Below are 17,222 nucleotides of genomic sequence, written 5' to 3'. Positions count from 1 at the left end.
GTCTGCGTGAATGGTCGAGTCCATTACTACTGGATGTAAACAGTATTAAACGCCAAGGGGAGTCTGTGGGAATGGTCGGGTCCATTACTACTGGATGTAAACAGTATTAAACGCCAAGGGGAGTCTGCGTGAATGGACGAGTCCATTACTACTGGATGTAAACAGTATTAAACGCCAAGGGGAGTCTGCGTGAATGGTAGAGTCCATTACTACTGGATGTAAACAGTATTAAACGCCAAGTGGAGTCTGTGTGAATGGTAGAGTCCATTACTACTGGATGTAAACACCAAGGGGAGTCTGCGTGAATGGTCGAGTCCATTACTACTGGATGTAAACACCAAGGGGAGTCTGTGTGAATGGTAGATTCCATTACTACTGGATGTAAACACCAAGGGGAGTCTGTGTGAATGGTAGAGTCCATTACTACTGGATGTAAACACCAAGGGGAGTCTGTGTGAATGGTAGATTCCATTACTACTGGATGTAAACCCCAAGGGGAGTCTGTGTGAATGGTAGAGTCCATTACTACTGGATGTAAACACCAAGGGGAGTCTGTGTGAATGGTAGAGTCCATTACTACTGGATGTAAACACCAAGGGGAGTCTGTGTGAATGGTAGAGTCCATTACTACTGGATGTAAACAGTATTAAACGCCAAGTGGAGTCTGTGTGAATGGTAGAGTCCATTACTACTGGATGTAAACACCAAGGGGAGTCTGCGTGAATGGTCGAGTCCATTACTACTGGATGTAAACACCAAGGGGAGTCTGTGTGAATGGTAGATTCCATTACTACTGGATGTAAACACCAAGGGGAGTCTGTGTGAATGGTAGAGTCCATTACTACTGGATGTAAACAGTATTAAACGCCAAGGGGAGTCTGCGTGAATGGTCGAGTCCATTACTACTGGATGTAAACAGTATTAAACGCCAAGGGGAGTCTGCGTGAATGGTAGAGTCCATTACTACTGGATGTAAACAGTATTAAACGCCAAGGGGAGTCTGTGGGAATGGTCGAGTCCATTACTACTGGATGTAAACAGTATTAAACGCCAAGGGGAGTCTGCGTGAATGGTCGAGTCCATTACTACTGGATGTAAACAGTATTAAACGCCAAGGGGAGTCTGCGTGAATGGTCGAGTCCATTACTACTGGATGTAAACAGTATTAAACGCCAAGTGGAGTCTGTGGGAATGGTCGAGTCCATTACTACTGGATGTAAACAGTATTAAACGCCAAGGGGAGTCTGCGTGAATGGACGAGTCCATTACTACTGGATGTAAACAGTATTAAACGCCAAGGGGAGTCTGCGTGAATGGTAGAGTCCATTACTACTGGATGTAAACAGTATTAAACGCCATGTGGAGTCTGTGTGAATGGTAGAGTCCATTACTACTGGATGTAAACACCAAGGGGAGTCTGCGTGAATGGTCGAGTCCATTACTACTGGATGTAAACACCAAGGGGAGTCTGTGTGAATGGTAGATTCCATTACTACTGGATGTAAACACCAAGGGGAGTCTGTGTGAATGGTAGAGTCCATTACTACTGGATGTAAACACCAAGGGGAGTCTGTGTGAATGGTAGATTCCATTACTACTGGATGTAAACCCCAAGGGGAGTCTGTGTGAATGGTAGAGTCCATTACTACTGGATGTAAACACCAAGGGGAGTCTGTGTGAATGGTAGAGTCCATTACTACTGGATGTAAACACCAAGGGGAGTCTGTGTGAATGGTAGAGTCCATTACTACTGGATGTAAACAGTATAAAACGCCAAGGGGAGTCTGTGTGAATGGTAGAGTCCATTACTACTGGATGTAAACAGTATTAAACGCCAAGGGGAGTCTGCGTGAATGGTCGAGTCCATTACTACTGGATGTAAACAGTATTAAACGCCATTGGGAGTCTGCGTGAATGGTCGAGTCCATTACTACTGGATGTAAACAGTATTAAACGCCAAGTGGAGTCTGTGTGAATGGTAGAGTCCATTACTACTGGATGTAAACACCAAGGGGAGTCTGTGTGAATGGTAGAGTCCATTACTACTGGATGTAAACACCAAGGGGAGTCTGTGTGAATGGTAGAGTCCATTACTACTGGATGTAAACAGTATTAAACGCCAAGTGGAGTCTGTGTGAATGGTAGAGTCCATTACTACTGGATGTAAACACCAAGGGGAGTCTGCGTGAATGGTCGAGTCCATTACTACTGGATGTAAACACCAAGGGGAGTCTGTGTGAATGGTAGATTCCATTACTACTGGATGTAAACACCAAGGGGAGTCTGTGTGAATGGTAGAGTCCATTACTACTGGATGTAAACAGTATTAAACGCCAAGGGGAGTCTGCGTGAATGGTCGAGTCCATTACTACTGGATGTAAACAGTATTAAACGCCAAGGGGAGTCTGCGTGAATGGTAGAGTCCATTACTACTGGATGTAAACAGTATTAAACGCCAAGGGGAGTCTGTGGGAATGGTCGAGTCCATTACTACTGGATGTAAACAGTATTAAACGCCAAGGGGAGTCTGCGTGAATGGTCGAGTCCATTACTACTGGATGTAAACAGTATTAAACGCCAAGGGGAGTCTGCGTGAATGGTCGAGTCCATTACTACTGGATGTAAACAGTATTAAACGCCAAGTGGAGTCTGTGGGAATGGTCGAGTCCATTACTACTGGATGTAAACAGTATTAAACGCCAAGGGGAGTCTGCGTGAATGGACGAGTCCATTACTACTGGATGTAAACAGTATTAAACGCCAAGGGGAGTCTGCGTGAATGGTAGAGTCCATTACTACTGGATGTAAACAGTATTAAACGCCATGTGGAGTCTGTGTGAATGGTAGAGTCCATTACTACTGGATGTAAACACCAAGGGGAGTCTGCGTGAATGGTCGAGTCCATTACTACTGGATGTAAACACCAAGGGGAGTCTGTGTGAATGGTAGATTCCATTACTACTGGATGTAAACACCAAGGGGAGTCTGTGTGAATGGTAGAGTCCATTACTACTGGATGTAAACACCAAGGGGAGTCTGTGTGAATGGTAGATTCCATTACTACTGGATGTAAACCCCAAGGGGAGTCTGTGTGAATGGTAGAGTCCATTACTACTGGATGTAAACACCAAGGGGAGTCTGTGTGAATGGTAGAGTCCATTACTACTGGATGTAAACACCAAGGGGAGTCTGTGTGAATGGTAGAGTCCATTACTACTGGATGTAAACAGTATAAAACGCCAAGGGGAGTCTGTGTGAATGGTAGAGTCCATTACTACTGGATGTAAACAGTATTAAACGCCAAGGGGAGTCTGCGTGAATGGTCGAGTCCATTACTACTGGATGTAAACAGTATTAAACGCCATTGGGAGTCTGCGTGAATGGTCGAGTCCATTACTACTGGATGTAAACAGTATTAAACGCCAAGTGGAGTCTGTGTGAATGGTAGAGTCCATTACTACTGGATGTAAACACCAAGGGGAGTCTGCGTGAATGGTCGAGTCCATTACTACTGGATGTAAACACCAAGGGGAGTCTGTGTGAATGGTAGATTCCATTACTACTGGATGTAAACACCAAGGGGTGTCTGTGTGAATGGTAGAGTCCATTACTACTGGATGTAAACAGTATTAAACGCCAAGGGGAGTCTGCGTGAATGGTCGAGTCCATTACTACTGGATGTAAACAGTATTAAACGCCAAGGGGAGTCTGCGTGAATGGTAGAGTCCATTACTACTGGATGTAAACAGTATTAAACGCCAAGGGGAGTCTGCGGGAATGGTCGAGTCCATTACTACTGGATGTAAACAGTATTAAACGCCAAGGGGAGTCTGCGTGAATGGTCGAGTCCATTACTACTGGATGTAAACAGTATTAAACGCCAAGGGGAGTCTGCGTGAATGGTCGAGTCCATTACTACTGGATGTAAACAGTATTAAACGCCAAGTGGAGTCTGTGGGAATGGTCGAGTCCATTACTACTGGATGTAAACAGTATTAAACGCCAAGGGGAGTCTGCGTGAATGGACGAGTCCATTACTACTGGATGTAAACAGTATTAAACGCCAAGGGGAGTCTGCGTGAATGGTAGAGTCCATTACTACTGGATGTAAACAGTATTAAACGCCAAGTGGAGTCTGTGTGAATGGTAGAGTCCATTACTACTGGATGTAAACACCAAGGGGAGTCTGCGTGAATGGTCGAGTCCATTACTACTGGATGTAAACACCAAGGGGAGTCTGTGTGAATGGTAGATTCCATTACTACTGGATGTAAACACCAAGGGGAGTCTGTGTGAATGGTAGAGTCCATTACTACTGGATGTAAACACCAAGGGGAGTCTGTGTGAATGGTAGATTCCATTACTACTGGATGTAAACCCCAAGGGGAGTCTGTGTGAATGGTAGAGTCCATTACTACTGGATGTAAACACCAAGGGGAGTCTGTGTGAATGGTAGAGTCCATTACTACTGGATGTAAACACCAAGGGGAGTCTGTGTGAATGGTAGAGTCCATTACTACTGGATGTAAACAGTATAAAATGCCAAGGGGAGTCTGTGTGAATGGTAGAGTCCATTACTACTGGATGTAAACAGTATTAAACGCCAAGGGGAGTCTGCGTGAATGGTCGAGTCCATTACTACTGGATGTAAACAGTATTAAACGCCAAGGGGAGTCTGTGGGAATGGTCGAGTCCATTACTACTGGATGTAAACAGTATTAAACGCCAAGGGGAGTCTGCGTGAATGGTCGACTCCATTACTACTGGATGTAAACAGTATTACACGCCAAGGGGAGTCTGCGTGAATGGTCGAGTCCATTACTACTGGATGTAAACAGTATTAAACGCCAAGTGGAGTCTGTGTGAATGGTAGAGTCCATTACTACTGGATGTAAACACCAAGGGGAGTCTGCGTGAATGGTCGAGTCCATTACTACTGGATGTAAACACCAAGGGGAGTCTGTGTGAATGGTAGATTCCATTACTACTGGATGTAAACACCAAGGGGAGTCTGTGTGAATGGTAGAGTCCATTACTACTGGATGTAAACAGTATTAAACGCCAAGGGGAGTCTGCGTGAATGGTCGAGTCCATTACTACTGGATGTAAACAGTATTAAACGCCAAGGGGAGTCTGCGTGAATGGTAGAGTCCATTACTACTGGATGTAAACAGTATTAAACGCCAAGGGGAGTCTGTGGGAATGGTCGAGTCCATTACTACTGGATGTAAACAGTATTAAACGCCAAGGGGAGTCTGCGTGAATGGTCGAGTCCATTACTACTGGATGTAAACAGTATTAAACGCCAAGGGGAGTCTGCGTGAATGGTCGAGTCCATTACTACTGGATGTAAACAGTATTAAACGCCAAGTGGAGTCTGTGTGAATGGTAGAGTCCATAACTACTGGATGTAAACACCAAGGGGAGTCTGCGTGAATGGTCGAGTCCATTACTACTGGATGTAAACACCAAGGGGAGTCTGTGTGAATGGTAGATTCCATTACTACTGGATGTAAACACCAAGGGGAGTCTGTGTGAATTGTAGAGTCCATTACTACTGGATGTAAACACCAAGGGGAGTCTGTGTGAATGGTAGATTCCATTACTACTGGATGTAAACCCCAAGGGGAGTCTGTGTGAATGGTAGAGTCCATTACTACTGGATTTAAACACCAAGGGGAGTCTGTGTGAATGGTAGAGTCCATTACTACTGGATGTAAACACCAAGGGGAGTCTGTGTGAATGGTAGAGTCCATTACTACTGGATGTAAACAGTATAAAACGCCAAGGGGAGTCTGTGTGAATGGTAGAGTCCATTACTACTGGATGTAAACAGTATTAAACGCCAAGGGGAGTCTGCGTGAATGGTCGAGTCCATTACTACTGGATGTAAACAGTATTAAACGCCAAGGGGAGTCTGCGTGAATGGTAGAGTCCATTACTACTGGATGTAAACAGTATTAAACGCCAAGTGGAGTCTGTGTGAATGGTAGAGTCCATTACTACTGGATGTAAACACCAAGGGGAGTCTGCGTGAATGGTCGAGTCCATTACTACTGGATGTAAACATCAAGGGGAGTCTGTGTGAATGGTAGATTCCATTACTACTGGATGTAAACACCAAGGGGAGTCTGTGTGAATGGTAGAGTCCATTACTACTGGATGTAAACAGTATTAAACGCCAAGGGGAGTCTGCGTGAATGGTCGAGTCCATTACTACTGGATGTAAACAGTATTAAACGCCAAGGGGAGTCTGCGTGAATGGTAGAGTCCATTACTACTGGATGTAAACAGTATTAAACGCCAAGGGGAGTCTGTGGGAATGGTCGAGTCCATTACTACTGGATGTAAACAGTATTAAACGCCAAGGGGAGTCTGCGTGAATGGTCGAGTCCATTACTACTGGATGTAAACAGTATTAAACGCCAAGGGGAGTCTGCGTGAATGGTCGAGTCCATTACTACTGGATGTAAACAGTATTAAACGCCAAGTGGAGTCTGTGTGAATGGTAGAGTCCATAACTACTGGATGTAAACACCAAGGGGAGTCTGCGTGAATGGTCGAGTCCATTACTACTGGATGTAAACACCAAGGGGAGTCTGTGTGAATGGTAGATTCCATTACTACTGGATGTAAACACCAAGGGGAGTCTGTGTGAATTGTAGAGTCCATTACTACTGGATGTAAACACCAAGGGGAGTCTGTGTGAATGGTAGATTCCATTACTACTGGATGTAAACACCAAGGGGAGTCTGTGTGAATGGTAGAGTCCATTACTACTGGATTTAAACACCAAGGGGAGTCTGTGTGAATGGTAGAGTCCATTACTACTGGATGTAAACACCAAGGGGAGTCTGTGTGAATGGTAGAGTCCATTACTACTGGATGTAAACAGTATAAAACGCCAAGGGGAGTCTGTGTGAATGGTAGAGTCCATTACTACTGGATGTAAACAGTATTAAACGCCAAGGGGAGTCTGCGTGAATGGTCGAGTCCATTACTACTGGATGTAAACAGTATTAAACGCCAAGGGGAGTCTGTGGGAATGGTCGAGTCCATTACTACTGGATGTAAACAGTATTAAACGCCAAAGGGAGTCTGCGTGAATGGTCGAGTCCATTACTACTGGATGTAAACAGTATTAAACGCCAAGGGGAGTCTGCGTGAATGGTTGAGTCCATTACTACTGGATGTAAACAGTATTAAACGCCAAGTGGAGTCTGTGTGAATGGTAGAGTCCATTACTACTGGATGTAAACACCAAGGGGAGTCTGCGTGAATGGTCGAGTCCATTACTACTGGATGTAAACATCAAGGGGAGTCTGTGTGAATGGTAGATTCCATTACTACTGGATGTAAACACCAAGGGGAGTCTGTGTGAATGGTAGAGTCCATTACTACTGGATGTAAACAGTATTAAACGCCAAGGGGAGTCTGCGTGAATGGTCGAGTCCATTACTACTGGATGTAAACAGTATTAAACGCCAAGGGGAGTCTGCGTGAATGGTCGAGTCCATTACTACTGGATGTAAACAGTATTAAACGCCAAGGGGAGTCTGCGTGAATGGTCGAGTCCATTACTACTGGATGTAAACAGTATTAAACACCAAGGGGAGTCTGTGTGAATGGTAGAGTCCATTACTACTGGATGTAAACACCAAGGGGAGTCTGCGTGAATGGTCGAGTCCATTACTACTGGATGTAAACACCAAGGGGAGTCTGTGTGAATGGTAGATTCCATTACTACTGGATGTAAACACCAAGGGGAGTCTGTGTGAATGGTAGAGTCCATTACTACTGGATGTAAACACCAAGGGGAGTCTGTGTGAATGGTAGAGTCCATTACTACTGGATGTAAACACCAAGGGGAGTCTGTGTGAATGGTAGAGTCCATTACTACTGGATGTAAACACCAAGGGGAGTCTGTGTGAATGGTAGAGTCCATTACTACTGGATGTAAACACCAAGGGGAGTCTGTGTGAATGGTAGAGTCCATTACTACTGGATGTAAACACCACTACAGTATGACTCATATGGTCTGTTTACAGTGTGAACAGACAACAACACAGAGTTACACATGGAGTAAACAATAAACAAGTCAATAACATATTAGGAATATATATACAGTGCCTTGCGAAAGTATTCGGCCCCCTTGAACTTTGCGACCTTTTGCCACATTTCAGGCTTCAAACATAAAGATATAAAACTGTATTTTTTTGTGAAGAATCAACAACAAGTGGGACACAATCATGAAGTGGAACGACATTTATTGGATATTTCAAACTTTTTTAACAAATCAAAAACTGAAAAATTGGGCGTGCAAAATTATTCAGCCCCCTTAAGTTAATACTTTGTAGCGCCACCTTTTGCTGCGATTACAGCTGTAAGTCGCTTGGGGTATGTCTCTATCAGTTTTGCACATCGAGAGACTGAAATTTTTTCCCATTCCTCCTTGCAAAACAGCTCGAGCTCAGTGAGGTTGGATGGAGAGCATTTGTGAACAGCAGTTTTCAGTTCTTTCCACAGATTCTCGATTGGATTCAGGTCTGGACTTTGACTTGGCCATTCTAACACCTGGATATGTTTATTTTTGAACCATTCCATTGTAGATTTTGCTTTATGTTTTGGATCATTGTCTTGTTGGAAGACAAATCTCCATCCCAGTCTCAGGTCTTTTGCAGACTCCATCAGGTTTTCTTCCAGAATGGTCCTGTATTTGGCTCCATCCATCTTCCCATCAATTTTAACCATCTTCCCTGTCCCTGCTGAAGAAAAGCAGGCCCAAACCATGATGCTGCCACCACCATGTATGACAGTGGGGATGGTGTGTTCAGCTCTGTTGCTTTTACGCCAAACATAACATTTTGCATTGTTGCCAAAAAGTTCAATTTTGGTTTCATCTGACCAGAGCACCTTCTTCCACATGTTTGGTGTGTCTCCCAGGTGGCTTGTGGCAAACTTTAAACAACACTTTTTATGGATATCTTTAAGAAATGGCTTTCTTCTTGCCACTCTTCCATAAAGGCCAGATTTGTGCAATATACGACTGATTGTTGTCCTATGGACAGAGTCTCCCACCTCAGCTGTAGATCTCTGCAGTTCATCCAGAGTGATCATGGGCCTCTTGGCTGCATCTCTGATCAGTCTTCCCCTTGTATGAGCTGAAAGTTTAGAGGGGCGGCCAGGTCTTGGTAGATTTGCAGTGGTCTGATACTCCTTCCATTTCAATATTATCGCTTGCACAGTGCTCCTTGGGATGTTTAAAGCTTGGGAAATCTTTTTGTATCCAAATCCGTCTTTAAACTTCTTCACAACAGTATCTCGGACCTGCCTGGTGTGTTCCTTGTTCTTCATGATGCTCTCTACGCTTTTAACGGACCTCTGAGACTATCACAGTGCAGGTGCATTTATACGGAGACTTGATTACACACAGGTGGATTGTATTTATCATCATTAGTCATTTAGGTCAACATTGGATCATTCAGAGATCCTCACTGAACTTCTGGAGAGAGTTTGCTGCACTGAAAGTAAAGGGGCTGAATAATTTTGCACGCCCAATTTTTCAGTTTTTGATTTGTTAAAAAAGTTTGAAATATCCAATAAATGTCGTTCCACTTCATGATTGTGTCCCACTTGTTGTTGATTCTTCACAAAAAAATACAGTTTTATATCTTTATGTTTGAAGCCTGAAATGTGGCAAAAGGTCGCAAAGTTCAAGGGGGCCGAATACTTTCGCAAGGCACTGTATATACATTGTGTGCAAAAGGCATGAGGAGGTATGCAATAAATAGGCCATAGGAGTGAATAATTACAATTTAGCAGATTAACACTGGAGTGATAAATGATCAGATGAACATGTGCAGGTAGAGATACTGGTGTGCAAAAGAGCAGAAAAGTAAATAAATATAAACAGTATGGGGATGAGGTAGGTAGATTGGGTGGGCTATATACCGATGGACTGCAGCGATCGGTTAGCTGGGGTATTGTGATGTCATCATGGGGTATTGTGATGTCATCATGGGGTATTGTGATGTCATCATGGGGTATTGTGATGTCATCATGGGGTATTGTGATGTCATTATGGGGTATTGTGATGTCATAATGGGGTATTGTGATGTCATCATGGGGTATTGTGATGTCATTATGGAGTATTGTGTGTAGATTGATGTGGAACATGTTTTATATAATCCATTTTCCATTTTAGAATAAGGCTGTAACGTAACAAAATGTGGAAAAAGTCAAGGGTCTGAATACTTTTCTGAATGCAGTGTAGCTAGTGGTCAGGAACATCCTTCACTGCTGTCGTTCATTGTTTACTCTCTCCTGTGAACGTGCCTGTGCTGTGCTGTTCCGCCACAAATTAACAGACAGTCCAATCAGCGAAATATGCGTTAAGGCGGGACTCCCGAGCCTCCAATGGTTGTGGAGACGCCAACCTGACGCCAACTGAATAGAAGCAAGAAAAAGACGTGATTTGTCCTAACAGAAGTCGATTCACAAGCAAATGACCTTGATATGTCTTAACATAACAACAGGGGAATTAAACTTATTTTAAGAATTAAAGCATTTCACATGTGTAGAGTAAAGATCTAAGCTTCGTTATCTTTTCTTACTGCTTCTACTGCATGGGCTGCTGCCATGCGTTTAGCATGTGGTGAGTTAGCTGAAGCTCACCAGCGGAGGTATCTATTCTGTCTAGCAGCAGTCGATTTGGACTCATGTTTCCCTCATTGCATGCGCTTCATAACCAGTGTTTTGCATTCTTTTTCCCCCCCGATCCCTCTCTTTTTTTCTTCTTCTCTTTGTGTTCCCTCCGCCCTTCAGATGTTTCAACCCATCATGTTGTTCATCCTCGTTCTAGTCCTCTTCTCGTCTCTCTCGTACGCCGTCGTCTTTAAGTTGGTCTTTCTCTTTGTGCTTTTCTTCGTTCTCTAACTCTGCTCCATTCGTGTTCTCTAATCCGTCTGTTCTGTTGTAGTTCTTAGTTCTCTAATCCGTCTGTTCTGTTGTAGTTCTTAGTTCTCTAATCCGTCTGTTCTGTTGTAGTTCTTAGTTCTCTAATCCGTCTGTTCTGTTGTAATTCTTAGTTCTCTAATCCGTCTGTTCTGTTGTAGTTCTTAGTTCTCTAATCCGTCTGTTCTGTTGTAGTTCTCTAACCCGTCTGTTCTGTTCTGTTGTAGTTCTTAGTTCTCTAATCCGTCTGTTCTGTTGTAGTTCTTAGTTCTCTAATCCATCTGTTCTGTTGTAGTTCTCTAATCCGTCTGTTCTGTTGTAGTTCTCTAACCCGTCTGTTCTGTTCTGTTGTAGTTCTTAGTACTCTAATTTGTCTGTTCTGTTGTAGTTCTTAGTTCTCTAATCCATCTGTTCTGTTGTAGTTCTTAGTTCTCTAATCCGTCTGTTCTGTTCTGTTGTAGTTCTTAGTTCTCTAATCCGTCTGTTCTGTTGTAGTTCTTAGTTCTCTAATCCGTCTGTTCTGTTCTGTTGTAGTTCTTAGTTCTCTAATCCGTCTGTTCTGTTGTAGTTCTTAGTTCTCTAATCCGTCTGTTCTGTTGTAGTTCTTAGTTCTCTAATCCGTCTGTTCTGTTGTAGTTCTTAGTTCTCTAATCCGTCTGTTCTGTTGTAGTTCTTAGTTCTCTAATCCGTCTGTTCTGTTCTGTTGTAGTTCTTAGTTCTCTAATCCGTCTGTTCTGTTGTAGTTCTTAGTTCTCTAACCCGTCTGTTCTGTTCTGTTGTAGTTCTTAGTACTCTAATTTGTCTGTTCTATTGTAGTTCTTAGTTCTCTAATCCATCTGTTCTGTTGTAGTTCTTAGTTCTCTAATCCGTCTGTTCTGTTCTGTTGTAGTTCTTAGTTCTCTAATCCGTCTGTTCTGTTGTAGTTCTTAGTTCTCTAATCTGTCTGTTCTGTTTTAGTTCTTAGTTCTCTAATCCGTCTGTTCTGTTGTAGTTCTTAGTTCTCTAATCCGTATGTTCTGTTGTAGTTCTTAGTTCTCTAATCCGTCTGTTCTGTTGTAGTTCTTAGTTCTCTAATCCGTCTGTTCTGTTGTAGTTCTTAGTTCTCTAAGCCGTCTGTTCTGTTGTAGTTCTTAGTTCTCTAATCCGTCTGTTCTGTTGTAGTTCTTAGTTCTCTAACCCGTCTGTTCTGTTCTGTTGTAGTTCTTAGTTCTCTAATCCGTCTGTTCTGTTGTAGTTCTTAGTTCTCTAATCCGTCTGTTCTGTTGTAGTTCTTAGTTCTCTAATCCGTCTGTTCTGTTGTAGTTCTTAGTTCTCTAATCCGTCTATTCTGTTGTAGTTCTTAGTTCTCTAACCCGTCTGTTTTTTTCTGTTGTAGTTCTTAGTTTCTCTAATCCGTCTGTTCTGTTGTAGTTCTCTAACCCGTCTGTTCTGTTGTAGTTCTTAGTTCTCTAATCCGTCTGTTCTGTTGTAGTTCTCTAATCCGTCTGTTCTGTTGTAGTTCTTAGTTCTCTAATCTGTCTGTTCTGTTGTAGTTCTTAGTTCTCTAACCCGTCTGTTCTGTTGTAGTTCTTAGTTCGCTAACCCGTCTGTTCTGTTGTAGTTCTTAGTTCTCTAATCCGTCTGTTCTGTTGTAGTTCTTAGTTCTCTAAGCCGTCTGTTCTGTTGTAGTTCTTAGTTCTCTAATCCGTCTGTTCTGTTGTAGTTCTTAGTTCTCTAAGCCGTCTGTTCTGTTGTAGTTCTTAGTTCTCTAACCCGTCTGTTCTGTTGTAGTTCTTAGTTCTCTAATCCGTCTGTTCTGTTGTAGTTTTTAGTATAATTTTTCACCCTTGTCTTTATCATCTTATTTTTAAATTTTTTTGCTTTAAAAAAAAATTCCTCCTGCTGTTTGTTTATTGTCATTCGTCCGTTTGTTCGTTTATCCACCAATCCGCTTCATGCACTCCCCTCCCCCCTCCATCCCCTCTGTCCCCACACCCACACACCTTCCCTCACCTGTCACCCCCTGACCCCCACCCCCAGTCACAGTCCGGTGCGAGGGATGAGCTGGAGTGGCGTCTAGGACAGGAGCGAGCCGTGGAGACCCAAGGCCAGAGGCATGACCAGGGGGGTCTTGCCTCAGGGCCCCGCCCAGAACAGGGGAGCCATCCTGGGACACACTAAATACCACAGGGCCCCCCCTTGGCTTCTTTAAGACCTGAGGTCAGTGCCTCTTTCATCTCCATACCTTCCCTCCCTTCTCCCTGTAGTAGGACTGGATGAGGACAGACAGAACACACCAGTGTAAAGTTTACACTAAGGTTTACACCACAGTGTAAAGTAAAGATTTAGGGCATTGCACATGTGCGTAGAGTCAAGATATTTCAAAAAAAATTCTTAGCTCAACTGCGTGTCTTTTCAGAGGCATTTAGACATGAGTCAAGTACAGGTGCCAAATTCTGGAATGTTCTTCATGGAACTCGATCAACGCGTTCCTGTGCCGTTTTGAATTTGGCCGGGGGGGGGGGGGGGGGGGTGAAGGATAAGAGCCACATTTTAATAGTACAGTGCCTTGCGAAAGTATTCGGCCCCCTTGAACTTTGCGACCTTTTGCCACATTTCAGGCTTCAAACATAAAGATATAAAACTGTATTTTTTTGTGAAGAATCAACAACAAGTGGGACACAATCATGAAGTGGAACGACATTTATTGGATATTTCAAACTTTTTTAACAAATCAAAAACTGAAAAATTGGGCGTGCAAAATTATTCAGCCCCTTTACTTTCAGTGCAGCAAACTCTCTCCAGAAGTTCAGTGAGGATCTCTGAATGATCCAATGTTGACCTAAATGACTAATGATGATAAATACAATCCACCTGTGTGTAATCAAGTCTCCGTATAAATGCACCTGCACTGTGATAGTCTCAGAGGTCCGTTAAAAGCGCAGAGAGCATCATGAAGAACAAGGAACACACCAGGCAGGTCCGAGATACTGTTGTGAAGAACTTTAAAGCCGGATTTGCATACAAAAAGATTTCCCAAGCTTTAAACATCCCAAGGAGAACTGTGCAAGCGATAATATTGAAATGGAAGGAGTATCAGACCACTGCAAATCTACCAAGACCTGGCCGTCCCTCTAAACTTTCAGCTCATACAAGGAAAAGACTGATCAGAGATGCAGCCAAGAGGCACATGATCACTCTGGATGAACTGCAGAGATCTACAGCTGAGGTGGGAGACTCTGTCCATAGGACAACAATCAGTCGTATATTGCACAAATCTGGCCTTTATGGAAGAGTGGCAAGAAGAAAGCCATTTCTTAAAGATATCCATAAAAAGTGTTGTTTAAAGTTTGCCACAAGCCACCTGGGAGACACACCAAACATGTGGAAGAAGGTGCTCTGGTCAGATGAAACGAAAATTGAACTTTTTGGCAACAATGCAAAACGTTATGTTTGGCGTAAAAGCAACACAGCTCATCACCCTGAACACACCATCCCCACTGTCAAACATGGCGGTGGCAGCATCATGGTTTGGGCCTGCTTTTCTTCAGCAGGGACAGGGAAGATGGTTAAAATTGATGGGAAGATGGATGGAGCCAAATACAGGACCATTCTGGAAGAAAACCTGATGGAGTCTGCAAAAGACTTGAGACTGGGACGGAGATTTGTCTTCCAACAAGACAATGATCCAAAACATAAAGCAAAATCTACAATGGAATGGTTCAAAAATAAGAGTGGCCAAGTCAAAGTCCAGACCTGAATCCAATCGAGAATCTGTGGAAAGAACTGAAAACTGCTGTTCACAAATGCTCTCCATCCAACCTCACTGAGCTCGAGCTGTTTTGCAAGGAGGAATGGGAAAAAATTTCAGTCTCTCGATGTGCAAAACTGATAGAGACATACCCCAAGCGACTTACAGCTGTAATCGCAGCAAAAGGTGGCGCTACAAAGTATTAACTTAAGGGGGCTGAATAATTTTGCACGCCCAATTTTTCAGTTTTTGATTTGTTAAAAAAGTTTGAAATATCCAATAAATGTCGTTCCACTTCATGTTTGTGTCCCACTTGTTGTTGATTCTTCACAAAAAAATACAGTTTTATATCTTTATGTTTGAAGCCTGAAATGTGGCAAAAGGTCGCAAAGTTCAAGGGGGCCGAATACTTTCGCAAGGCACTGTAACGGTTAAAGTAGAATTAACAAGGTTCCAGGTCTCACTGTAATATTATCCTGTCAAGGTGTTTTATTTTAGAGCCGGTTGGAGGTACCAGGGCTCATCAAGCTTTAGAAAAGTATAGGCCGTCCTCAGCGCCGACCCACTTCAACCCTCTTAAGCTAAGTCCGTTGTTATCTAACAAAACAAAAGCCACTCAGTCCAACATGGCATCAGGTAACACTCCAGCCCACACTGTCACCGTTATCTGATGAGCATGATCTCTCACGCCATCCACACGCTCTCTCTCTCTCTCTCTCTCTCTCTCTCTCTCTGTCTCTGTCTCTGTCTCTCTGTCTCTCTCTCTCTCTCTCTCTCTCTCTGTCTCTCTCTCGCTCTCTCTCTCTCTCTCTCTCTCTCTGTCTCTGTCTCTCTGTCTCTCTTTCTCTCTCTCTCTCTCTCTCTGTCTCTCTCTCTCTCGCTCTCTCTCTCTCTCTCTCTCTCTCTCTCTCTCTCTCTCTCTCTCTCTCTCTCTCTCTCTCTCTCTCTCTCTCTCTCTCTCTCTCTCTCTCTCTCTCTCTGTCTCTCTCTCTCGCTCTCTCTCTCTCTCTCTCTCTCTCTCTCTCTTTCTCTCTCTCTCTCTCTCTCTCTCTCTCTGTCTCTATTTTTATTTCTGTTTTCATCACAACAGTTGGTCCACTCCCCTGACCACAGATATTTATTTCCAGCCGTTGATTTGTAATTGGGTTGTTTTTGTTGTTGTTGCCATTGACCACCTCTGGACACTCTGTGGTCTTCTGATTCCCGTTTAACCCTTCGTGGAAAGGACATGACTGTTTTCAGATCGCTGATCGTCTGTTTATATTGGTACTTCTAGAAATACTCCTCATATCCTAATAATAGTTGAGCTAATTCTGTTCAATGTTTTTCTTGATGTTACGTTATGGACTATGATCGTTCTGTTCTAAGGCATATGTGACTGAGGTCAAGGAGGTGAGTTTATGTCAAATTTCCAAGATTGTTTATTTCATTTTTGTATTATTTTTATTTTATTTTACTAAAGTACAGACTCAGCGCTTCTAAATGGTAGATCATACAATCAATCAAATATATTGATAAAGCCTTTCTTACATCAGCTGATGTCTCAAAGTGCTGTACAGAAACCCAGCCTAAAACCCCAAGCAGCAAGCAATGCAGGTGTAGAAGCACGGTGGCTAGGAAAAACTCCCTAGAAAGGCCAAAACCTAGGAAGAAACCTAGAGAAGAACCAGGCTATGTGGGGTGGGCCAGTCCTCTTCTGGCTGTGCCAGGTAGAGAGGAACCAGGCTATGTGGGATGGGCCAGTCCTCTTCTGGCTGTGCCAGGTAGAGAGGAACCAGGCTCTGAGGGGTGGGCCAGTCCTCTTCTGGCTGTGCCAGGTAGAGAGGAACCAGGCTATGAGGGGTGGGCCAGTCCTCTTCTGGCTGTGCCAGGTAGAGAGGAACCAGGCTATGTGGGATGGGCCAGTCCTCTTCTGGCTGTGCCAGGTAGAGAGGAACCAGGCTCTGAGGGGTGGCCAGTCCTCTTCTGGCTGTGCCAGGTAGTGAGGAACCAGGCTATGAGGGGTGGGCCAGTCCTCTTCTGGCTGTGCCGGGTAGAGAGGAACCAGGCTATGAGGGGTGGCCAGTCCTCTTCTGGCTGTGACAGAAAGTATAATAGATGGGTTATCCCACATTGGAGACAAGTTGAAGATTACATTCCCTTTCATGAACGTCCCACTTTCTAGAGAGCTCTTCTGTGTTCAGACCCATTTAGGTTCTCATAAGCCTTATCCCTGCCCATCTCTTTAAGGATTTGACATGTACGAGCAAAGGGGTCAGCATGAGCCTCCAGGAAGTAGCCTCTCCGTTATCTCAGCCAATCACGGATCCTGACTTTCTCCCGAACTACTGTAGCTCAATGCTTTCTCCTTGGCTAAACTAGGCTCCTAATTTAACATTTTGTATTCCTGTTAACAGATCTCAGACCAGTTTGTAATGAAGGTATATGATAGTTTACATGTTTTTAAAAAAAGGCGTTATTTAACGTCAAAAGCCTTTACAATCCTGAACCTGGTCGCAGTTCGACTGTTGGCAGACATACAGGAAGTTCTAAAATGTTA

The 17,222-nt window shown here is 43.6% G+C and overlaps 2 protein-coding genes across 2 annotated transcripts in view; both read left to right on the top strand.

Moving 5' to 3' along the window:
* Positions 1-11,220, top strand: part of LOC149982180 (microtubule cross-linking factor 1-like) — a 171,278-nt gene extending 160,058 nt beyond the window's left edge. Inside the window, exon 7 of the mRNA XM_090182938.1 lies at positions 10,825-11,220. Coding sequence (XP_090039064.1) covers positions 10,825-10,935 — 111 coding nt within the window. The 3' untranslated portion in view covers positions 10,936-11,220. The remainder of the gene's footprint in view (positions 1-10,824) is intronic.
* Positions 11,221-12,750: 1,530 nt separating this feature from the next.
* LOC110518901 (microtubule cross-linking factor 1) overlaps positions 12,751-17,222 on the top strand; it is a gene marked incomplete at its 5' end in the record, with an annotated part of 63,754 nt that continues 59,282 nt past the window's right edge. The window contains 3 exon segments of the mRNA XM_090183067.1: positions 12,751-13,056; positions 13,058-13,123; positions 13,126-13,152. Coding sequence (XP_090039193.1) covers positions 12,751-13,056; positions 13,058-13,123; positions 13,126-13,152 — 399 coding nt within the window.

The sequence above is a fragment of the Oncorhynchus mykiss genome, chromosome 8 (genome assembly GCF_057628025.1).
Source record: "Oncorhynchus mykiss isolate SJ-2025 chromosome 8, ASM5762802v1, whole genome shotgun sequence".
NCBI lineage: Eukaryota > Metazoa > Chordata > Actinopteri > Salmoniformes > Salmonidae > Oncorhynchus > Oncorhynchus mykiss.
Note: the sequence above shows the minus strand (reverse complement) of the source record. Positions and strands in the feature narration are given on the sequence as shown.